At 41.2% G+C, this 24,201-nt stretch overlaps 1 protein-coding gene across 5 annotated transcripts in view; it reads left to right on the plus strand.

Annotated features, from left to right (window-relative positions):
- xrn1 (5'-3' exoribonuclease 1) overlaps positions 1-24,201 on the plus strand; it is a 120,640-nt gene that overhangs the window by 35,269 nt on the left and 61,170 nt on the right. For all 5 annotated transcript variants that reach the window (XM_043702786.1, XM_043702782.1, XM_043702785.1 and 2 more), the window contains exons 12-21: positions 2,207-2,297; positions 2,894-3,026; positions 4,067-4,156; positions 5,662-5,818; positions 9,654-9,773; positions 10,472-10,641; positions 10,769-10,889; positions 16,024-16,113; positions 16,513-16,616; positions 24,043-24,174. In XM_043702786.1, coding sequence (XP_043558721.1) covers positions 2,207-2,297; positions 2,894-3,026; positions 4,067-4,156; positions 5,662-5,818; positions 9,654-9,773; positions 10,472-10,641; positions 10,769-10,889; positions 16,024-16,113; positions 16,513-16,616; positions 24,043-24,174 — 1,208 coding nt within the window. The remainder of the gene's footprint in view (positions 1-2,206; positions 2,298-2,893; positions 3,027-4,066; positions 4,157-5,661; positions 5,819-9,653; positions 9,774-10,471; positions 10,642-10,768; positions 10,890-16,023; positions 16,114-16,512; positions 16,617-24,042; positions 24,175-24,201) is intronic.

Genomic DNA, 24,201 nt, shown 5'->3' on the forward strand with positions numbered 1-24,201 from the left:
TAAAAACTACAAAGAACAGGGGCCCAAGTACAGAGCCCCGTGGGACACCACTCACCGCTGACCTCTCGGCAGAATATTTTCCCTTTATGACCACTCTCTGCCTTCTGTCAGCCACCAATTCTGAATCCAGATAGCCAAATCTCCCTGTATCCCATACCTCCTTACTTTATGAAAGAGCTTACCGTTGGAAACCTTATCAAATGCCTTGCTGAAGTCCATGTACACCACATCCACTGCTCGACCTTCATCGACCTGTCTCGTCACCACCTCAAAGAACTTAATAAGATTTGTGAGCCATGACCTGCCCCTCACAAGCAATGCTGACTGCCTTTAATCACGCTATGCTTTTCCAAATAGTCATAAATCCTATCCCTCAGAATTCTTTCCAAAACCTTGCTGGCCACAGATGTAAGACTGGCTGGTCTGTAATTGCCAGGGATTTCCCTCTTCCCCATCTTGAAAAGAGGAACAACGTTCTCCTCCCTCCAATCCTCCGGAATGTCCCCCGTGGAGAATGAGGAAGCAAAGATCTTCGCCAGTGACTTAGCAACCTCCTTTCTCGCTCCCTGGAAAAACCTAGGATAAATCTGATCTGGCCCTGGAGACTTGCCAATCTTAATGTTTGCCAAAATTTCCAGCACATCAATTTCATCAATCTTGATCTGCTCAAACCTGTTTCCCAGCTCCTCAAAGTTCTCATTCTCAACAAGGTCCTTTAGTGAAAACCAAAGCAAAAAACTCATTTAGGATTTTCCCTATCTGCTCAGACTCCACGCACAAGTTCCCTACGTTATCCTTGACTGGCCCTACCTTCTCCTTGATCATTCTCTCATTCCTCACATGTGAGTAAAATGCCTTTGGGTTCTCCCTAATCCTTTTTCGTGCCCCCTCCTGTCTCTCCTCAGTCCATTTCTGAGCTCCTTTCTAGCAAGCCTGTAATCCTCTAAAGCTGTGCTAGATCCTTGCTTTCTCCACATTACATAAGCTGCCTTCTTCCTTTTGGAGAGAAGCTCCTTTGTTCTCATCATCCAAGGCTCCTTAATCTTACCCCTTCTTGCCTGTCTCAGTTGAATCACATCTGGAATTCTGCACCTCACACTTGCCTTTAAATAAGTTAAAATGTCGGGTCAAGGCCATCTCCTTGATATATCCTGAAGGGGTTTGATCTGCCACATAATAGTGTGAATACTTAAAGAAGAGGCTATCAGACTCTCAGCACTGGGAATTAAAAGCAATGGTTAGATCAGAGACAGATGTGACAGAGAAGGGCATTGTCTCTGGTATTTGAGTACTGCAAAAGGGATGAGGTTTGAAAAGGTGGAATTATTCATTGTGTCCAGCAAATCCCAGAATATCTGTCCATAATTTAATTCATATCATTCAGGCTTGGCATGATACGCTGTCTAATGCCTTCTCTCATCGCTGCTAAATCACAGCATGGGACCTGTGCTGCGTTGACTATTTATTCAATTGCCTCAGTCTGTTGATATAGTATGAGGCAGACATTGCTAATGCAGAGAGTCAGAAGGGCTATATTTTTAATCAACCCGTTTAGATGTGTTATGACGTACCTCTCATGCAGGTGGAACTTGAACTCACTCCTCCTAGCTCAGAGATAAGTAAGAGTCATAGGGTAATCTGACTCAAATTCAGAGATATCACTAGCTTGAAATTTAATCCACGTAATTGATTCGATCTGAACAGTCTATTTCTCAAACTCATCCTTCCCTGTTCATTAAACTGCTTGCAGGATGATGACCATGGTTTAATTTATTCAGCAGGGAAATATAAATTGTTCTGATTTGAGTTTGTTTTCAAATCTGTCCAACGTCACCAATAATGTGTTTGAACATTACATTATTAATGTTTTTTTATTGGAGGGTCAGCTATTGAGGTTTAAAATGCAAGTTCAGAAAACTGCTCGAGTGCAGATATTTGGTGTGAAAGTTGCAATTTATTCCTTCATCTGTAGCTATTTTGAGTGATTTTAGTTTGATCTGATAATGTTTGTTATATAATGAATGGGAAGTGTAATCGCTGCAGAAGTAGAAAATGGTACCATTGAGCATTGATTCAATCTAATATTGTTGTGTCTGTTGACAACTTGTGAAGGGGTTAAGCCTCTATATTTAAGGTGAAGTTGGTAGCATTTCACCTTTTTACTGAGAGTGGAAAAAAACAGGTTATGTTTTTGTTTTATTTCCAGGTTCGTGAAGACATGTGTTTAGCTGTGTTAGATGAAAGTGGAAATGAGACAACAGCCAGTTCAAACCTCAAGACTGAATTCAATCGCGATGGTAAACATGAGACACAAATAAGCATTTGACACTTTGAAATGCTGACAATTATTATATAGCAGTGTTTCTTAGGATCTCAGTGAAGCATTTTGGAAGAGGAATCTGTGCAGATCTACCTCAGTTTCCTGAGGAAAGTGAACACCATGCACCACTATCTACATAGCCTTGTGTAGAAGTACTAACCAATCTTATCCCATTATGACCCCATTTTGAAGCTTGAAAATTGTTGCAACTCCTCTCTGAAACCTGCAAGAGTGGAATCAGGGAGAGGGCCCTTTGAAAATGGGTTATGTCAGAGTGGGAGGACACTGATGGGAAATCAAGCTGTGTGACATTCTCCAACTGTATCAGTTTCTCTCCCATTAATTTTCAGTATTCATTTTTTAATTTGCTTATACCTAGTAAGTGTCACCTCATTGATATTTTTTCCAGCTTCTGTTCTATCTTAATACTTGGATTTATTTTCAGTTAACTATAACAACTTTTTCTTGTGAGATAATATATTCAGTTTTTACAGTCCGTGTAATGAATTTAAATTGATTTCTGATCTCATTTTACTCAATGTCTTATACATGGTGTATTTCAATCATTTCCAGAGCTATTGGAGGACAACAAAGATGATGACCATGATGATGACCATGAAGATGAGAATGATTTGTTTGAAACAGAATTCAGGCAATACAAGAGAGTTTATTACATGACGAAGATGGGTGTAGAAGTTGTTTCTGAGTAGGTGAATTTTGTTTTTCCTCGAAATAGTGTTTTTTCATATGATTATCCCCTATTTGGAATTGAAAATGTTTTCTAAACAGAGAGTACAGGTTTTAGGTTGAAGACGGTCCATGTGTTAGACACTAGTGTTCCACTCCAGTGGGAACAGAGAACACATAAGGGGAAGTGTTTTGGAAAAGGAGTATGTGGATTACTTCTTTGTTGACTGCAGAAGTCTAGATGCACTAAGAGCTGAGGTGGCAGGCAGTTGTCTCCACCTCCAAAAGTTCTAGGGAAATCTATCCAGAGGGTTTGAATGTATCCTTGAGTACAGAAGCTTGAACCCATCCACCAACAGGTTCAAGAACAGCTTCTTCCTTGCCACATTAAATTGCTGAATGGACCTCCCTAACATCAAATAATGTTGATCTTGCTTTGCGCACCTCCTGTGCAGCCATAATCTTGTATGCCTCACTCTGTCTAAGCACCCAATGATCTGTATGTCCCTGTTTTCAACGATCTGCCTGTACTGCTCACAAATCAAAGCTTTTCACTGTACTTAGATAATTTAACAACAGTAAATCCAATCAAAATTACAATCAAATTGAGACTCCATTCTCATAATCTTATGAACTGCCTACAGAGGTGTAACAGAGAATTGGTACACCTGTTGTTAAACTCCATTTACATAGTGGGGAGCTTGGCTACGGTTGGTGTTTGTATTGATCTGTTTCTATACTGCTAGTCTAGTGCCACAAACATTGTTACTGTTCACTCAGTACACGTGGATCTTCATTGAGAAAAGAATTGAGCTTGACATGAATGGCAAAGTAAGTCACTGCCACTTCCTGTTGAAACTCTCAAATGAAGAATTATGAAGTGGGCAAGGCACTGAGAAGCATCTAACAGAAGGATAAAAACATCCATCTGCTGAAAAATCTGATTCGGAATATGCAGACATTAGTGCCTACACCCAAATTTTTCCTCAATAAAATAGCAGAATTCAGATATTTCTATTGTTTGGCTAAATTTACTAATTTTCTGTTGTCTTCCAATAGTGAATTTCTCGCTCAGCAAGCAGAATGTTATGTTCAAGCAATACAATGGATTTTGCACTATTATTACCATGGTGTGCAGTCCTGGAGCTGGTAGGTATTTGCATGGATATCTTTAAATATAACTTTTGTATTGAATCTGTTTCTTACCTCTTGTTGTATTAAACACCAACCTTCTATTTTCTGGACTATAGAGATTTATTCTTGGGTATGAGATGTACACTTAAATTTGTGCCCAAATATTAAATGAGTTTCAGGGTCTTGGAAGGGTTTACTAAGAATAGAATTTCTAATGAATAATACAAACTGCAATTTATTTCACTGATCTTTTCATCCGAACTGTCTTATTGTTGTTCCCAAATTTGACCAAATTTGAAATGAGAAAGGATAATGTGACTTATACATTTCTTAGAATCCCTTACAGCGTGGAAGCAGGTTATTCAGCCGATTGAGTTCACACCGACCCTCTGGAGAGCATCCCACACCCCTGCCCTATCCCTATCATCCTGCATTTCCAATGGCTAATTCACCTAGGCTGCGCATCCCTAGACATTATGGGCAATTTAGTATGGCCAATCCACCTAACCTGCACATCTTTTGGACTTTCAGTATTTCATGTTCATGCATAACTACCCCAGTTATGGAAACCATATTCCCGTTATATTAATTCACGAAAATAAAATAAAGCTGCTAATATTTCATCTTTTAATATGATGTTCATAGTGAGACTTGAAATCTCAACCTTCTGAGTTGTAGGTGTTAATGTTATCAACTTAAAAATGCTGTCCCTAGTTCAGTCAGATAACTTTGCATGTTACAATATATTAATGAGGCTCTAGTTCTGAAGTGTGAAGCATTTGAAATTTGTAATAAAGTGTAATAACTTTCTGATCTGATATTAATGTTTTAAACAATAAGATAACATGGGTGAGGACATGACTCAGAACTTCCAATGGCTGGTTTGCTGTTTTTGCAGAGTATATTGAAGTTGTGCATACGGAAATTTTCCTATAGCTGATTCCATGAGAATGATCTGAGGAATTGAAATTTCCTTGGGTCAATAACCCTGCATTTGAAAATATTCCTTAAGGACCGAGAATTTAGACCATACGATACAGGAGCAGAATTGGGGCCATTTAGGATGGTCCATCATTCAATCATGGCTGATGTGTCTCTCAACCCCATTCTCCTGCCTTCTCCCTCTAACCTTTGATCCCTTCTTAATCAAGAACTTATCTGTCTATCTCCAAAATACACTCAATGATTTGGCCACCACAGCCTTCTGTAGCAATTTGGAGACACCTGACTCACTTAAGCTTAATAGTTACTCAAGAAAAGTTAAGAGGATTAAAAGCCTGCTCTAATTTCAGCAGAACCGCCCCCCCACCACCGTGTAGCAATTTTCTTTGAAGTCCTTGGACAGCCTTAGTTGAAATTTATTACATTATTAATACATACTATTAGAGATCTACCAGCTAATTTGAGTTCCCTTTAAAATATAAATTAATTCTAAAGGTAGCCCTAAAGATAATAGGTTGGTGATTCTGTATTTCACAATTGGACAGTGTATGTAATTGGATCCTTGTTTCCCTGTTTAGGTACTATCCTTTTCATTATGCACCTTACCTATCTGACATCCGTCATATCAGCACGTTGAAGATAAAGTTTGATATAGGGAAACCATTCAAGCCATTTGAGCAGCTTCTGGCTGTTCTTCCAGCAGCCAGCAAAGATCTACTACCCAACTGCTATCAGGTAAGAGGACTCCTTAGAAGGTTTTCGCATTGATGGCAGTTGCCTTCAGTGTTTTACACCATGCACTATTTGCAGTATTGACCATGGCTACTCATCTAATCAAAGATGAACTGCCCTCTGAAAGTATTGAACACAGTCAGCATGGAAAACCTTGAGCCTCAGTTGTCTCCATGCCAAAGCTAAACTAGGCTCCACAGATACCAATTTGTTATTATTGTACTGTTTTTCAAACCATTCTTGATCTCTTCAATTCTGCATACAAGAAGTTCGACCATTTCTCAAGTATTGTTAAAATACCCAGTCAACCAAACATTCCACGTCCCTTACCTGTTTAACAAGCAACTGTGGAATATGTTAAAAATCACACAACACCAGGTTATAGTCCAACAGGTTTATTTGGAAGTACTGGCTTTCGGAGCGCTGCTCCTTCATCAGGTGGTTGTGGAGAATAAGATTGTAAGACACAGAATTTATAGCAAAAGTTTACAGTGTGATGTAACTGAAATTATATATTGAAAATGACCTGAATTGTTTGTTAAGTCTCTCATCTTTTAGAATGACCATGTTAGTTTCAGTTCTTTCATCTGTAAATCGCAAAAATTTTTTAAAAAGTTACATTCTCAAGTGAACTTGGTGTCATGTTGGCCCAGATAATGTATTGAAGGTATTAGCTTCCCTGTGAGGCTGTCTGTGCCACAATGGTCAGACTGATTCTAACCTAAAACACAGATTCACAGAACCTTAAATGGATTCATGTAGTTTTGAGCAAAGTAAAATGTAATTCTTCAGTACAAACTCTAACTTCACATTGAATTGCTTCAGAGAACATCTCCAGGATACGCGCACCAATCAACCCCACTGCCCCGTGGCCGAACACTTCAAATCCCCCTCCCACTCCATCGAGGGCATGCAGGTCCTGGGCCGCCTCCATCGCCACTCCCTTATCACCTGATGATTGGAGGTAAAACGCCTCATCTTCTGTCTCAGGCCATGGCATCGATGTGGATTTCACCAGTTTCTTCATTTCCCCTTCTCCCACCTTACCCCAGTTCCAACTTTCCAGCTCAGCACCATCCTCATGACGTGTCCCATCTGTTAATCTTACTTCCCACCTATCTGTCCACCCCCCTCTCTGACCTTTCACCTTCACCCCCACCTCCATCCACCTATTGCACTCTCAGCTACCTTTCCCCCCAGCCCTACCCCTTCCGATTTATCTCTCCATCCCCAGGCTCCCAGCTTCATTCCTGATGAAGGGCTTTTGCCTGAAACATCAATTTCCCTGCTCCTTGGATGCTGCCTATCTGTGGTGCTGTCCCAGCACCACACTCTTGACACAACATGGCCTCCCAACTCCTATTCTCAATACTCTGACCAATAAAGAAAAGCCTACCAAACGCTGCCTTCACTATCCTATCTACCAGCAACTCTACTTTCAAGGAGCAATGAACCTGTATTTCAAGGCCTCTTGGTTCAGCAACACTCCCCATGACCTTACCATTCAGTGTATAAGTCCTGCTAAGATTTGCTTTTCCAAAATGCAGCACCTCACGTTTATCTAAATTAAACTCCATCTGCCATTCCTTGGCCGATTGGCCCATCTGATCAAAGTCCTGTTGTAATCTGAGGTAACTTTCTTCGCTGCCCACTACACTTCTAGTTTTGGTGACATCTGCAAACTTACTAACTATACCTCCTATGTTCACATCCAAATCATTTGTATAAATAATGTAAAGCAGTGGACCCAGAACTGATCCTTGTGGCACTCCACTGGTCACAGGCCTCCAGTCTGAAAAACAACCCTCCACCACCACCCTCTGTCTTCTAACTTTGATCCAGTTCTGTATCCAAATGCTAGTTCTCCCTGTATTCCATGAGATCTAACCTTGCTAACCAGCCTCCCATGTGGAACCTTGTCGAACGCCTTATTGAAGTCCATATAGATCACGTTCACCGCTCTGCCCTCATCACTCCTCTTTGTTACTACTTCAACAAACTCAATCAAGTTCATGAGACAAGGTTTCCCACTCACAAAACCATGTTGACTATCCCGAATGATTGTATTGTACGCGAGTACATATGACAATAAAATCTAAATCACTGGATCAGTTGCACCAGTTCAGCCTTCTCAAAACTACACCAGCAAGTGTTTGTTAGCAAAAGACTGAGTTTACAGAATAGACACAATCATCATGTGTATGTACCGTAGTAAAACTTGGATTGTGTATCAGTGACACATTAGGGCACGAGAGAAATTCCACCAAAAATGTTGTCACTTCATCCTGTTAAAAACAATGGAAGGACCCTGAACAAAATCCTCAGACCAGGCCACAAACATTCAGGTAAACCTCCTGCAAACTCAATTTTGATACACACCAAGTCCAGATGACTGAAATCTCCCCACTAGGTTCTGTGCTTTAACTCTGAAATGGCCCGTGTTCTTAGGGAGGTAAAAGATAATGTTTCAGAGACACTCTGAAACTCTTGTTGAAGCACACTGGCATTGATTTTAATGATTGGGCTACCAATCACACAGAATGATGACAACTTTTCCATCGAACAGCATGTTTTGAGTCCCTTTGCCTTAGTAATAGGCAGAGAAATGGCAGACAAAGAATAAAATTCTGCAACCCACTTGAGAAAACAACGAGCAAAGGCAGAATACTGGGGATGCTGGAAATCTGAAACAATCATAAAAAGTTCTGGAGAAACTCTGATCTGGCGGTATCTATGGAGAGAAAAATGGAGTTAATATGATTGCGAAGAGTCATATTGTGCTTGAAACGTTAACTCTGTTTCTCTCCTCATAGTTGCTGCTAGACCTGAGTTTCTCCAGCATTTTCTAAATTCGTTTGAAGAACAGCTTGTTTAGCCATATTAAGACTTAAGGCAAAGCTTAAGGCTTTGTGAGTGGATGTGATTGTCAGACTGCTGCTGATAATTATTTATCTCATGGACACAGTACGATCAGAGCTCAAGCAGTATATTCAGTGTTTCGTTATTTGATGTGGCCATTGTTAGTCTGTCTTTACCTTCTTTTGTTCTCCCTATCTCACATAAGAATGTAAGAGCAAGGAGAGGTAGGGAATCCACCCTTGAGTCTGCTCCACCACTTAGTATGGTCATGGTTATCCTCATCCTGGCCTCAACTCCATTTTGCTTGCCTGCTCCCCATGACTCTTTCACCCATTACCAATTTAAAAAATCTGTCCATGCCTCCTCCAGTTTATTCAGTATTGTGGTATCCACCAGACTCTGGAGTAACGAATTCCACTGATTCATGCTCTTTTAAGCTCTTGACCGCTGTCACTCTCAGCTACTCCCCTTGCTTGTGCTCAACCATCCTGACTCCAACTTTCAGCTCCCCTCAATGTTGGCTGCACTTCCTTGCTCCACCCTCTGCTCATGCACGCCCACGTGTGAGTTTGTTCACTCTTGCTCTCTCCCTTGCCCCTCATTCTTTTCTTCCTCTTACCTCCACTACTCTGTGGACCATCTTCCTTCTTCACTCCATCTCAGATTTTGTGCTGTCTTTCCTCTCCCATTTTTTCTCTTTTCTACCCTATCTCTGTATGACATTTATATGAGATGAATGAAAATCTCATTCTGGCCTCTTTATTTAAAGGTCTGGCCATGCCTCCCTCAGTTTATTCAGTATTATTGCATCCACCAGACTTTGGAGTCGTAAATTACAGATTCACATTCTTTGTCAGGAACTGCAGTTAAAAATGACGTGATGACAAGACAGAAGGAGGAATGAATATCAAGTTAGAAGATAACCTTCATGCTTGGAATGCATAAAATAACTATATAATTTTTATTTTTCTATTCTCAGTTTTTAATGACTGATGAAGCTTCACCAATCATAGAGTACTATCCTCCAGATTTCAAAACCGACCTTAATGGCAAGCAACAGGAGTGGGAAGCAGTTGTTCTGATTCCATTTATTGATGAGGTGAGTAGCATCATGCATTATCAGATTGTATGGCAGCAGTGTGTGCTACCTACAAAATGCACTGCAGAAATTCATTAAAGATCCTTAGACAGTGACTTCCAAACCCATGACTACTACCATCTTGAAAAACAAGGGCAGCAAATACATGGGAACACCACCACCTGCAATTTCGTCTCCCATCCTGACTTGGAAAAATATCACCATTCCTTCACTGTCACTGGGTCAAAATTCTGGAATCCCTCCCTAAAGGCATTGTGGGTCAACCTACTGCACATGGACTGCAGCGCTTCAAGAAAGCAGCGCACCCCCACCTTCTCAAAGGGCAACTAGGGACAGGCAATAAATACGGTCATCAGTGACACCTGTGTCCCATGAGTGAATTTTTAAAAACAAAATAATCAGACTGTTGTCAACAAAAACAATCAAATGGTTCACTAATTTTATTTTGGGAAGAAAATCTCTCCTATTCACCCAGTATGTGCTTATATAAGAACGTAAACTCTGAATTAGCCCAGCAAACCTCCTGAGATGCACTCAAGGTACACTTGTGGAGGGTAATTAGAGATAGGAGTAATTGCTGGTCTCGGAAAACACTTGCATCCCCTTAATGAATTTTAAGCACTCTATCTCTGTCTACAATCGTTTTAACACTTTTCATAGCATTTTATTCATTTGTAAATGCTACCTAACCTTTTCAGAAACGATTACTGGCAGCAATGGAACCTTGTAATAGTGATCTTTCAGAGGAAGAAAAACAACGTAATAGACACAGTAATTGTGTCAAGTTTTGGTGGGATAAAGAAATTGTCTTCAAATATTCATCACCATGGCCAGAAAAATTTCCAGATGTGGAGCAGTGTCATGCAAGGTAGTTACTTTACATGCAATAACAAATTTATCATTGTTTCCTGAAGGATTGTTCTGTGGACTAGGTTATTGCTATTTTACCTCATTGATAGCATATTTTAATTTAGTTTGTTGGGCATTTCTTTCAGACATGAAGAGATTCCCATGGATGCATGGAAAGTCGATCTCAAGTGCAATAAGAAGCATGTCACAGAGAAGGGATCTTTATACTTCTGTGGGTTTCCAACTCTGAGACATATTAAGCATAAGGTAAACTTCCCCTCTGATGTGAAATTTCTGTTTGTTGCATATGTTTTAATTTCTATCCTTGCTGCAATTGTATTTGTGATTTAGCAGGTTTTGAGAGATCAGCAACAGTGCACACATAAATGGTGAGAGTGTAACAGAAATTTGTAATTTCAAAGCAAAGTAGGTGTATTGCCCTGTTGTGGATGACTGCGGGTTACTTCCTTGGTGACTAACTGCTTAAAGTACATGGGGCCACTCTGCTTTCAGACTCAGTGGACCTTCGGGCCTTTTACTATGGGGGTGGGAAATCCAAGAGGAATGCATATATATTTTTCTTAAACTGTTTTCGGTTGGGCTTGAAGCATTTGTATCCATACAGTGTGCTCCTTTTCCATGGCTGTGTGAGGGTTACTGCTATTCCTGACGAAAGACTTGGGCCTGAAACGTTGATTCCCCTGCTCCTTGGATGCTGCCTGACCTGCTGTGCTTTTCCAGCAACACACACTCGACTCTTACTGCTTTGAGAGGTTACTAGTTTTGTCAGTCCAAATCAGTCACTAATCTGATCTCGATTGCATTGAATTTAGAGTGCAATGCAGAGGTTAACTTGATTAGAAGGTATTTTGTTGTGGGTGGGCAGGTGAACAGTATAGCTGACATCTATAGAAATCCATCACTGCACTTGTTAAGAGAAATTGATAAAATATAAAGGATTCTCCAAACGTACATTGTCTGTTATGCATGTATTTCACTACTGTTGTAAGTTTGTCATTATGCTCACTTAGAAGTCCCAAAGCATGTCCTTGGATTGTGACTATGTTTAACTAGCCTAAGGCTGAAATACTCAATACTTCAGAATGCAGATATCTTGCATCTTGTAAAGCTAGATCCAGCATGTTCATTAAAATAAAACAAGATGTGAAGCAAAAACAAATTGCTGGTGAAATTCAGCAGGTCTGGCAGCATCTGTGGAGAGAAATCAGGGTTAATGTTTCAGGTTGAGTTTCTTGACAAAGGATCACTTAACCTGAAACGTTAACTGATTTCTCTCCACAGATGCTGCCAGATCTGCTAAGCTTTTCCAGCCTTTCTGTTTTTGTCACTAAAATAATTGAACTCAATGTGAAGGCCCAGAGGCTGCAGGCCCCCCAAGGAAAATTGGATGCTGTTCTTTGAGCTTGCTCTGAAGGTCACTGGAACACCACAGCAGACCAGTAACAGAAATTTTGGCTTGGGAACAAGGATCTGTTGAAGTGGCAGGCGACTGGAAGCACTGGTCGTTGTCACAGATGCAGTATAGGTGATCTCCGAAATGAATCCCAGACTATGTTTTTCTCCCCAGTGTAGAGCAGACCACTCTGTGAATAGTGAATGAATACAGGTAACTTGTTGCTTCACCTGAAAGGTATATTTGGAGCCTTGGATGGTGAGAAGGGAGGAAGTAAGTGGGCAGGTGTCAAACCTCACGTGATTACACGGGCAGATGCCATGTCAGTGTGGGGGCATATTGTAAATGGAGTAGGACTGGACCAGATTCTGGATCAGTGGTGCTGGAAGAGCACAGCAGTTCAGGCAGCATCCGAGGAGCTTCGAAATCGACGTTTCAGGCAAAAGCCCTTGGAACTAGGGTGAGGTGGGGGAAGGGGAAATGAGGAAACTGTTGATGTCCACATTGATGCCCTGGGGTTGAAGTGTTCCGAGGTGGAAAATGAGGCGTTCTTCCTCGAGGCGTCAGTCCCAGAGGGAATGCTGACAAAGGAGGACAGGTGAGAATGTGTCTGGTGGCATTTCCAGCTCTGGGTTCCTGCACTGGCCCCAGTTATGCCTGTCTCTTTGTGGGATACACGAACATTCCTTGTTCCAATGCTATTCAAGACCTCACCCACAACTCCTCCTCTGATACCTCGATGGACACTCTCTAGTGCTGTTTGCCTTTTTCATTCCGAACTGGAAACATTTTTAAATTTCACTTCCAATTTCCACTCTGCTTTCACCTTTATCTGGTCTATTTCCAACTCCTCCCTTCATTTCATTGACATCTGTTTCCATTTCTGGGGATAGGCTGGCCACCAATATCCACTGCAAACACACCCACTCCCAGAATTGCCTGGACTATACATCCTCACACCCTGCTTTCTGTAAGGATTCACAACCCATTTTCCCAGTTTCTTCATTGCCATTGCATCAATTCTGATGATGCCACCTGCCACATGGGAGCCTCAGAAACGGTCGCCTTCTTCCTCAACTGAGGATTCCCTGCTACCATGATTGACAGGGTCCTCAGCCATGTTTACCCATCTCCCACACCCCTTCTCTTCCCTCCCACAGCAGCAATAGGGTCCTCACTTACCACCCCACCAGCCTCCATTTCCAAAGAATTTTTTTGTCACCTCCAAGGGGTTGCCATGACTCGACACACATTCACTCCCCTCCCTCGTCAGCATTCCAGAGGAACCATTCCTTCCAAGACACTATTTCCACTCCTCTTCCATTCCCAATGTCTCCCCACAGCACCTTCCTGTGTAATTGCATAAAGTGTAATGCCTGCTTGTTTTCCTCCTCCCTTCTCAACATCCAAGGCCCCAGACATACCTTCCAGGTGAAGTAGTGATTCACCTGTACTTCATTCAATCCAGTTTACTGTATTTACTGTTCACAGTGTGGTCTGCTGTACACTGGGGAATCGAAATGCAGGCTGGATAACTGCTTTTCAGAACACCTACATTCTGTTTGTAAAAATGACTGAGCTTCCAGTCATATGCCATTTCAACACATGACTGTGTTCTCGAGCCAACATTTCTGTTGCATAATATTTTTTATATTTTCTATTGAGTCTGAGAGTAATTTAGCTCAGTCCAAAATAATGGTCTTGAATTGAGCAAAGAAATTGTGTAGGTATGAGTCATGAACTCACTTGGAGACATTGATCATATTTTTAAATCAAATTTCACAATGGAAAACATTTAAAAGAAATAATTTATGATTCCCAATGATCATCCATTTTGTTTAGGATCAAAACACCCATTATGGATGAGAAGCTGGAGAAAGTTGTAGAGTATTTATCATGCTGGCCAAAAGAATAATAAGCTTGAGGATTTGGAGGATCTTGGCATTCAGCAAAGACTCTCAAAGAAATTAATAGAGAAAATGGAATAGAAAAAAACACAAGCATAAAAGCAAAGGGGGTGGCTCAGTGGTTAGCTCGGCTGCCTCACAGTGGCAGGGACCCAGGTTCGATTCCAGCCTCAGACGACGGTGTAGAGTCTCCCCGTGTCTGCATGGGTTTCCTCCCAAGTGCTCAAGTTTCCTCTCACAATCCAAAGATATGCAGGCTAGGTGGATTGGCCATTCTAAATTGCCCATATTATCCAGGGATGTGCAGGCTAGGTGGGTTAACCATGGGGAAATGCAGGGTTACAGGGATAGAGTAGGGACAGTGTTAACTTGGTGGGGCGACTGGCCTGTTTCCATACTGTGGGGGTTCTATAAAAAAAATTCAAGTTGCTGCAATTTCTCTCGGGAATTAAAATGAAGAAATTGATGAAAGTAAATTTGGATCCCTTTAAGGTATAAACAGAAGAACTCATAATGGAGAAATAGTGCAAATGTTTCATACTTTATGTCTGTCTTCATTGTAGGAGACACAATATTAGGAAAGAAGTGAGGAGAAACGGTTTTAGGAAGAATGAGGGACTTATTATAAAAGTAACATAAGAATAACTCCTAGTGACGTTCATGAGTCTAAGAACTGACAAATCCACTGAATGTGATGACCTATAGCCTAAAGTTTCTTAAACTGCAGCTGCAGAGGTAACAAATCCATTGATTTTGATCACCCTCAATTCCCTAGATTCTAGAGCAGACCCCATGATTTGGAAGGTTGCATATATAGTCTCACCATTATAGAAAGGAGAGCGAGGTAACAGAAAATTGAGAGCCAGTTACACTGCTATGAATGGTAGGGAAAATCCTAAAATCTGTATTTACTGAAATGATAACTGAGCACAACAAGATGTATTAAACAGAGTTGACATAACATTTATAAAACAGAAATTGTTTAACAGAACTGCTCGGATTTTCTTGAATTCTATAAGTATAGATATGGGGGCCCAATGGATGTAATTAGATTATCAAAAAGCATGCGAGTTTACCACATATGAGGTTTTTACAAAAAAAAACTAATGGGACTGGGGTAAATATATCAGAATGTATTGAGGATTGGTTAGTAAACATAAGTAACAAGTCATTTTTGAAATGACAGGGTCGAAAGTCTGTGGAGTGTCATAATGATTGGCGCTTGAGCCTCAACTGCTTGTAATCAGTGTCACTCTCTTAGATGTATCATATTCAAATTTGCTGAAGTTAGGTGGGAGAAGAACATAAAAAGGCCGCGACAAGACAAACAAGGCCAAGCAGTGCTTCAAAAGCTAGTGCCTCCCAGTAAACCTGTTGGACTATAACCTGGTGTTGTGTGGTTTTTAACTTTGTCCACCCCAGTCCAAAACCAGCACCTCCGACTCAAAATGGACTTGAACCATTATTGCTGTTTCTCTCTGCACAGATGACCTGCTGAGTTTCTCCAGCATTCTCCGGCACCTCTGAATCATAAAGTAGAAAAGCAGCAGATAGCTTAAATAGTGAGAAAATGGGAAATCTCGGTATTCTGAAGAACCTGGGTGCCATTCACAAATCACAAAGTTGGCATGCAGATCTAGCAGAAATTAGAAAAGGAAATCGTAAGTTTGGAGCAAAATATAAGTTAAGTGTATTTGGAGAATGGACAATAGGACTGAAGCCAGTCAAGAGTGTAGTTCTCATCAAAGGAAATCTCTGGTCGCCCCAAAGTTTGATTACCCAACCGTAATTCCCCATTCTGCTGGCCTATTATTGACTACAGAAGATGTTGGATGTCAAAAGGATTGCAGTTACCTGGTTAAAAGACCCAGTGTGGCATCAAGTACTGTTGACATAAGGAAAATATGCCATGCACAGGGATGGTGGGACTAGTTCAGTTTGGGAACCAGCATAGCTGGTTGGACAGAAGGGTCTGTTTCCATGGTATATGACTCTGTGTAAGTGAGCTTTTCTTTTTGCATCTTATATTTATTTTTAAGCAAACCTGTATAAGGAAAATGCAACTTTGTTATTTTTGCAGTTCTACTTCGCGAAAAGTGGAGTTCAAGTCTTCCAACAGCCAAGTCGTGGAGAAAATATGCTTTTGGAGTTATTGCCTATGGAAGGGGAAGTATGTACTAGATTATAAAGTGTTCACCAAGACTGGAATATAACTAAATTTATAACTAAAACTGAAAACAACATTTCATTTGACCTCCAAACTATTTGAACTTTTCAGAACAAGTTGTATCTACTTAAATAATATTGCTTATTATTTAGTTTTACATGCAAATTAATTAACTCCTGTTTTCCCTAAAGTTGACCTTTGCAAGATTAGATTTGAATTCAAAAGTGTGTATCTTATTAGTGTCAAATTTCAGGAATTTCTTCTGGATTTCTGCACCATGTTAGAAATTAGATTTGTTATTCTTTTCCCTGGTGAATTATGAGAGATTATTGAAAGGAGGTAAAATAGTTTTGAAAAGCCTGACATTTAAGACTAATGTACAAATAACCCTTTCACTTTCAGAATATGGATGATGTTGCTAACCAGGAGCTTGGAAGGTCTGTTTATTTGAATTGGCCTTATCTTGAGGAAGCTCGAGTTGTTGCTGTGTCAGATCAAGAAATGAAGTAAGTATTCCCAACGAGATTTGATTTGATTTATTATTGTCACATGAACCAAATCCAAAGAGAGAGAGAGAGAGAGATGTGAAACGGGTTGGCAGACAAGAAGATTATTGGTAATAAACTAAGGTCGACAAGAGGCTGAATAAGACATAATGAGAGCTAAGAGTAGGAGGGAATGGGTAGGCTGTGATATTCACTGTTTCTTGGAATAGAACATTTGACTATCGTGGGTAGGATGTGAGCAATTTGCCATTTGTCACTTGTAGTTAGAGTCCTACAGCACGGAGACAGGCCCTTTGGCCCAAACTGGTCCATGCTGGCCAAAATGTCTATCCACACTAACCTCATTTCCCTGCACTTGGCTCATATCCTTCTAAACCTTTCCTATCCCATGTATTTGTCTAAATACCTTTTAAAATGTCATTAATGTACCCACCTCAACCACTTCCACTGGCAGCTCATTCCATATGCATACCACCCTCTTTGTTTTAAAAAAAAAGTTGCCCCTCAGGTTCCCTTTTTTTATTTCCCCTCTAACCTTAAACTGTTGCCCTCTAGTCCTTGATTCCCCAACTCTAGGAAAAAGACTGAGTGCATTCACCCTAACCATCCCTGTCATGATCTTATACACTTCTATAAGATCCCCCCTCAATCTCCTATGCTGTTAAAAAAAAGTCGTAGCTTATCCAACCTCTCCCTGTAACTCAGACCTTTGAGTCCTGGCATCATCCTTGTAAATTTCTTCCGTACTCTTTTTTTTCCAGTTAAATAACATCCTTCCTATTGCAAGGTGACCATAACTGAACACAATACCCCAAGTGTGGCCTCACCACAACATTCTTTTACTCTTAACTTTATGACTCAAAAGTGTTACAAAAGCGGAACAAAACTCATCTTAATCTGTTGGTTTACCCCATTTTGTTCAAACTATTTCCCTTATTTTGACCAGAAAGCAAAATGTGCAGTTGCTAGAAATCTGAAATTAAAAATTGGAAATATTCCACAGATAGAACAACATTTTGGGGAGAGATATAGTTAACATTTTGGTTGTTCCTTTAAAAGGTCATGATTTGAGACATGAACTCTTTTGTGCCATAAAAGTGAAATTTTCTTGGGCTGTTTGTCCCTGACAAAATCCTCACAATTGGATTAACCAAACTCAAATTCTCTTTCAAAGCTCTGCTGATTACAGGATCGACTAGATTTGTGCTGGTCTCCCTCTTACTCAGGATAGGGCTCTGTTGTGAGTTGGAATTTGGCTCAGTTGGTTGTGTATGTCAGCTCTGAGCACAGGAAACAACGTCAAGGAAGCTGAAGAATTGTTAAAATCAGCAACTATGTGTTATAATCAGAACAAAAAGAGCGGGAGAAAAGCACCAGGTGATCTGTGGAGAGGAACAAAGTTAACACTTCAGGCTAATGATCGTTCATCGTCCCAGTTTTCTCAAACTTGTGGAGACTGTTTTGCACGTTTACACTTTTTGCTACAAAGCCATTTGTGAATCAAGTTCTCCGTTGAATTTCAAGAACTGAATCAAAGCCAGATTGTGCATTGAAAATTTGATTTTAAATGCTGAAAGCTTAAAAAGCTAACCATTTGAGTCCAATGAAGACTGGCAGGAAAGACTGGCAGCTTGACTTGTGGCAGCGGACCCTGTGGAAAGCGAAGAAGACCTATGAAAGGATTCACCCTGACCTGAGAAAATCACCTTCGTGGAAGAGAGCCAGCCCCAACCCAGAGTTCTGAAGGGGATAGCTGAGGAGATGGTAGAGGCGTTGGTGATGATCTTTCAGAAATCACTGGAGTCAGAGAGGGTCACAGAGGACTGGAAAATGTCTCATTCAACACCACTGTTTAAGAGGTGAAGGAAGCAGAAGACAGGAAATTATTAAGCATTTAGCCTGACCTTGGTCATTGTTAAGATTTTAGAGTTTGTTCTTAATGATATTGTGGAGTGCGTGGAACTGCATGGTAAAATAGGGAGGCGACAGCATGGCTTTGTCAAGGGGAGGTCATGCCTGACAAATCTGTTAGAATTCTTTGAGGAGGTAACAATCAAGTTAGATAGAGGAGAGCCAGTGGATGTAATCTAGTTGGATTTCCAGAAGGCTTTTGGCACGGTTCCACACGGGAGGTTGCTAAGAAAAGAAACAAAATCAGAAATTGTTAGAAAAACTCAGCAGGTCTTGTAGGTTGTGTGGAGAGAAAACAGAATCAACATTTTGGGTCCACTGACTGCTCTTCAGAACTGATTCTAGTTGGGGCAAAGGTTGGTTCATATGCCAGAGGAGGGGTGGGGGGAGGAGAAAAGATTAAACGATAGGTGGAGATGGAGCACAAAGAGAAAGAGGACAACTGTTGGGCAGACAAAGAAATGGGTAAAGGTCAGCCTGAGAGAATGATTAGCTGCTAATGAGAACCGTTGTTTGTGGTAGCAGTGCATGTGATGACGTAGCCTGGTGTGTGGGGTTTGGGGTAAGGAGATGGAATAAGGTGCTGAGGTCCCAAAATTATTCAACTCAATATTGAGTCCAGAAGGTTGAAGAGTTCCCAAGTGGAAAATAGGTGTTGTTCTGTAGCGAGCCAAAGACTGAGATATTTACCAGGAATATGGTGATATGTCGAAATGGCCGGAAACAAAAGCTCAGGGTCATTTTTGCGGAAAAAACATAAGTGTTCTGTAAAGCAATCGCCCAGTCTGCACTTCATCTTCCTAATGCAGAAGAAACCACATTTTATGAGCAGTGAATACAGTGGACTAGATTGAGTGAACTACAGGTAAAGCACTACTTCACCTGGAAGGTTTGCCTGGGACCTTGGTTAGTGAGGAGAGGGGGAGTAAACACACAGGTATGCTGCGATCAAATTGCTGATGAAGTGTTAATGCTCGAAGGAAAGACTCTCCTGTTGGATGCTGCCTAACTGGCTGTGCTTTTCCAGCAACACAGTTTTTGACTCTGATCTCCAGCATCTGCAGTCCTCACTTTCCCATAGGTATTGTGCAATGGCATGGGAAGGTATCGTGGGGGGTTTGCTGGGAGTGGAGGAGTGGACCATGTTGTTCCAGAGGGGGCTGTCCTTGTGCAATGCTGAGGGGAGAGGAAGGGAGCATGTGTCTGGTGGTGGCATACTGCTGGACATGGCAGAAATGGCAGTTAATATTCCTTTGGATTTGGATGCACGTGGGATGGTAGGTCAGAACAAGGGGAATCCTATCATTGTGGGAGGGAAGAAGGGGGTGAGGGTTGAAGTGCGAGAGTTTGGTCAGACTCAGTCAACCATGGTGGTGGGGAATCCTCAGTTGAGGAAGAAGATGGGACATTTTGAAGGTCCTTTTGTTGAAGTTGATATAATCGGAACAGATGTATCCATCTCACTACCGTCAGTTCTGGAGAAGGATCACTGGACTCGAAATATTAACCCTGCTTTCTCACCACATGCTCTTGTCAAGAGGAAGAAGAAGGCTTATGTAAGGATGAGATGTGAAGGTTCAGTTAGAGTGCTTGAGAGTAATAAGTTAGCCAGGAAAGACCTAAAGAGAGAGCTAAGAAGAGCCAGCAGAGGACAGGAGAAGTCGTTGGCAAATAGGATCAAGGAAAACCCTAAAGCTTTCTGTAGGTATATCAGCAATAAAATAATTACTAGAGTAAGATGAGGGCCAATTAAGAACAGCAGTGGAGGAGATAGCAGAAGCGCTAAAGGAATATTTTTTATCAGTATTCACACTGGAAAAAGACAATGTTGTCGAGAAGAATACTGAGATAAGGGCTATTAGAATAGACGGGATTGAGGATCACAAAGAGGAGGTGTTAGCAATTCTGGAAAGTGTGAGTTGGAAGAGATTTATCCTAAGATCCTCTGGGAAACCAGAGAGGAGATTATAGAGCTTTTGGCTTAGATCGTTATGTCGTCATTGTCTACTGAATAGTGCCAGAAGACTAGGGGATAGCAAATGTTGTCCCTTTGTTCAAGAAGGGGAGTAGAGACAACCCTGGTAATTATAGACCAGTGAACCTTACTTCGGTTGTTGGTAAAGTGTTGGAAAAGGTTATAAGAGATGGGATTTATCATCATCTGGAAAGGAATAAGTTGATAGGGATAGTCAACATGGTTTTGCGAAGGGTAGGTCGTGTCTCACAAACCTTATTGAGTTCTTTGAGATGGTGACCAAACAAGTGGATGAGGGTAAAGTGGTTGAAGTGGTGTGTATGGATTTCAGTAAGGCTTTTGATAAGGTTCCCCATGGTAGGCTATTGCACGAAATACAGAAGCATGGGATTGAGGGTGATTTAGTCGTTTGGATCAGAAATTGGCTAGCTGAAAGAAGACAGAGGGTCGTGATTGATGGGAAATGATCATCCTGGAGTTCAGTTACTAGTGGTGTGCCACAAGGGTCAGTTTTGGGGCCACTGCTGTTTTTCATTTTTATAGATGACTGAGATGAGGGTGTAGGAGGATGGGTTAGTAAATTTGCGAATGACACTAAGGTCGGTGGAGTTGTGGATAGTACCGAAGGATGTTGCCGGTTACAGAGAGATATAGAAGATCTGCAGAGCTGGGCTGTGAGGTGGCAAATGGAGTTTAATGCGGAAAGGTGTGAGGTGATTCACTCTGAAAGGAGTAACAGGAATACAGATTACTGGACTAATGGTAAGATTCTTGGTAGTGTGGATGAGCAGAGAGATCTTTGTGTCCATGAGCATAGATCCCTGAAAGTTGCCACCTAGGTTGATAGGGTTGTTCAGAAGGCATATGGTGTGTTCGCTTTTATTGGTAGAGGAATTGAGTTTCAGAGCCATGAGGTCATACTGCAGCTGAACAAAACTCTTGTGCGGCCATACTTGGAGTATTGCATACATTCTGGTCACCGCATTATAGGAAGGATGTGGAAGCTTTGGAAAGGGTTCAGATGAGATTTACTAGAATGTTGCCTGGTATGGAGGGAAGATCTGATGAGGAAAGGCTGAGAGACTTGAGGCTGTTTTTGTTAGAAGAAGGCTGAGAGATGACTTAATAGGGGACATATAAGGTAATCAGAGGGTTAGATAGGGTTGACAGTGAGAGCCTTTTTCCTTGGATGGTGATGGCTAGCACGAGGGGACATAGCTTTAAATTGAGGGGTGATAGATACTGGACAGATATTAGATGTAGTTTCTTTATTCAGAAACTAATAAGGGCATGGAACACCTTACCTGTAACTGTAGTAGACTCACCAACTTTAAGGGTACTTAAGTGGTCATTGGATAAACATATGGATGAGAATGGAATAGTGTAGGTTAGATGGGCTTGAAATTGATCCACAGGTCGGCGCAATATTGAGGGCTGAAGGGCCTGTACTGTGCGGTTATGTTCTGTTATATACTGCTAGACTTGCTGAATTTTTCCAGCAATTTCTGATTTTATTTTTGATTTCCATCCTCCAGTTCTTTGTCTTTTTGACTAAATTAAGAGCCCATAGTGTTAGGGCTAAGGTACTGCCATGAATAGAAAATTGACCAAGTGGCAGAAGACTGAGAATGGGGAAAAAGAGCTTTATTTGAAAATGGCAGCTAGTGACTAATGAAGTCCTGCAGGGGTCAGTGTTGAGACCACAAACTGTTCATATTGTACATCAGCGATCTGGACAGACAACCTTATATTGTTGCTAAGTTTTCAAATGACGCATGGATAGCCGATGGCCAGGTTTCATTGAAGTGAGGAGACTGCCAGAAGGACTTGGCTAGGAGAGTGGGCAAAGGGAATACAATGTGGAAACGTGTGAAATTATGGAGACACTTTATTCGGAAGAATAGAGGTGTCGAGTATTTTCTAAATGGGGAATACCTTCAGAAATCTGAAGCACAAAGGACTTGGGAGTCCAAGTTCAGGATTCTCTTAAGGTTAACGTGCAGGTTCAGTTGGCATTTAGGAAGTTAATGCGATATTAGCATTTGTTTCAAGAGGGCTAAAATACAACAGCAGCGATGTATTGCTGAGGCTGTGTAAGACTGTGGTCAGACTGCACTTGGAATATTGAGAATAGTTTTGGGCCCTGTGTAGGATGAATAGAACATAGAACAGTACAGTGCAGTACTGGACCTTTGGCCCTCGATGTTGTGCCGGCCTTCTATCCTAGTCCAAGATCAGACTAACCTACATCCCTTCATCGTACTAACTTCCATGATAGGTTGGCATTTTGTTTTTGATTTGAATTGTAGTCACATTAATCTAAGTACAGTGAAAAGTTATGTATTGCGAGCAGTACAGGCAGATCATAGCAAACAAGGACATACAGATTATAGGGTGCTTAGTCAGAGCGAGGCGTACAAGGTTATGGATGCACAGGAGGTACACAAAGCAAGATCAAGGTTATTTGAAGTTAGAGATGTCCATTCAGCTGTTGAACAACAGCAGGAGGGTCCAGATGAGATTCATAATAATAATTCCAGGGATGAAGGGCTTGTCATATGGGTCTATACCCGATGGAGTTTAGAAACCTGAAGGGTAAATCTGACGGAAACTTATTGAATATTGAGAGGCCTGGATAGAGTGAACGTGGAGAAGATGTTTCCACATGTAGGAGAGATTAGGAGCCGAGGACACAGCCTCAGAGTGAAGAGATGACCCTTTAGAACTAAGACCTTGAGGAATTTCTTCAGCCAGAGGGTGGTGAATCTGTGGAACTCATTGCTGTAGAGGGCTGTGGAGGCCAAGCTATTGAGTGCATTTATAACAGCTCTTGATTAGTCAGGAAATCAAGAGTTACAAGGAGGAGACAGGAGAATGGGTTGAGAAACAGCCGTGACCAAATGATGGACCAAACAGTCTACTTTTACTCCTGTATCCTTTAGTTTTGTAAGTCTGTTATGTTGTTTAATGCAATCTTAAGGCAACTTAAATTCATAAGTCCAAATACTTCATTGCATTAAGGCGGATTCACAAACCACTGGTTACTAACTACACAAAAGCTTAGAAGAGCATTTCAACAACAATATGAACCAAAGCTATCCTATTAAAATTTGTTATGTTCATGCTGTAGTTCACTTAGTTATCTTTTTGGCTTTAAATGTTGGCAAACAAACATTGACCAGAAGATACTGCGATGTCTTTACAACTAGTCCACATCTGCAGCACTCACAAGCTTTTTGGAATGTCACAGGATAATGTATTTCCCAGGAAATGTTTCTTTAGATCAAGAACTGGAATGAATAGGAACTATGTCAACTTTACTATCAGACCATTGTGTTGCTGTCTCATTAGAGAGAGAGAGAGGACTGGTGCTGGTTTAACTTGGGGAGTCACCATACCTCAGGTGAGGAGAGAGGTTGAAAAGGAGAGTCCTTCATGGTAACCTTAGCTGGTGTGGGAATTGAACCCATGCTGTTGACATTACTCTGCATTGTAAACCAGCCAGCTGAGCTAACCCTAATTATCTGACTGATTTTATAGATATTATTTAGAAGAACCTGCAGGTGTTCAGAAGGTATACACTGAGAAATCTCCACCACCTACTAAAGTGGTTTACCTTGGAGGCACTGAACAAAGCATGTGGCACAAAGAAGTACATAATGTAACTGAATTGTAAGTAAATATACGCATGTCAGATTA

The sequence above is a fragment of the Chiloscyllium plagiosum genome, chromosome 13 (assembly GCF_004010195.1).
Source record: "Chiloscyllium plagiosum isolate BGI_BamShark_2017 chromosome 13, ASM401019v2, whole genome shotgun sequence".
NCBI classification, from domain to species: domain Eukaryota; kingdom Metazoa; phylum Chordata; class Chondrichthyes; order Orectolobiformes; family Hemiscylliidae; genus Chiloscyllium; species Chiloscyllium plagiosum.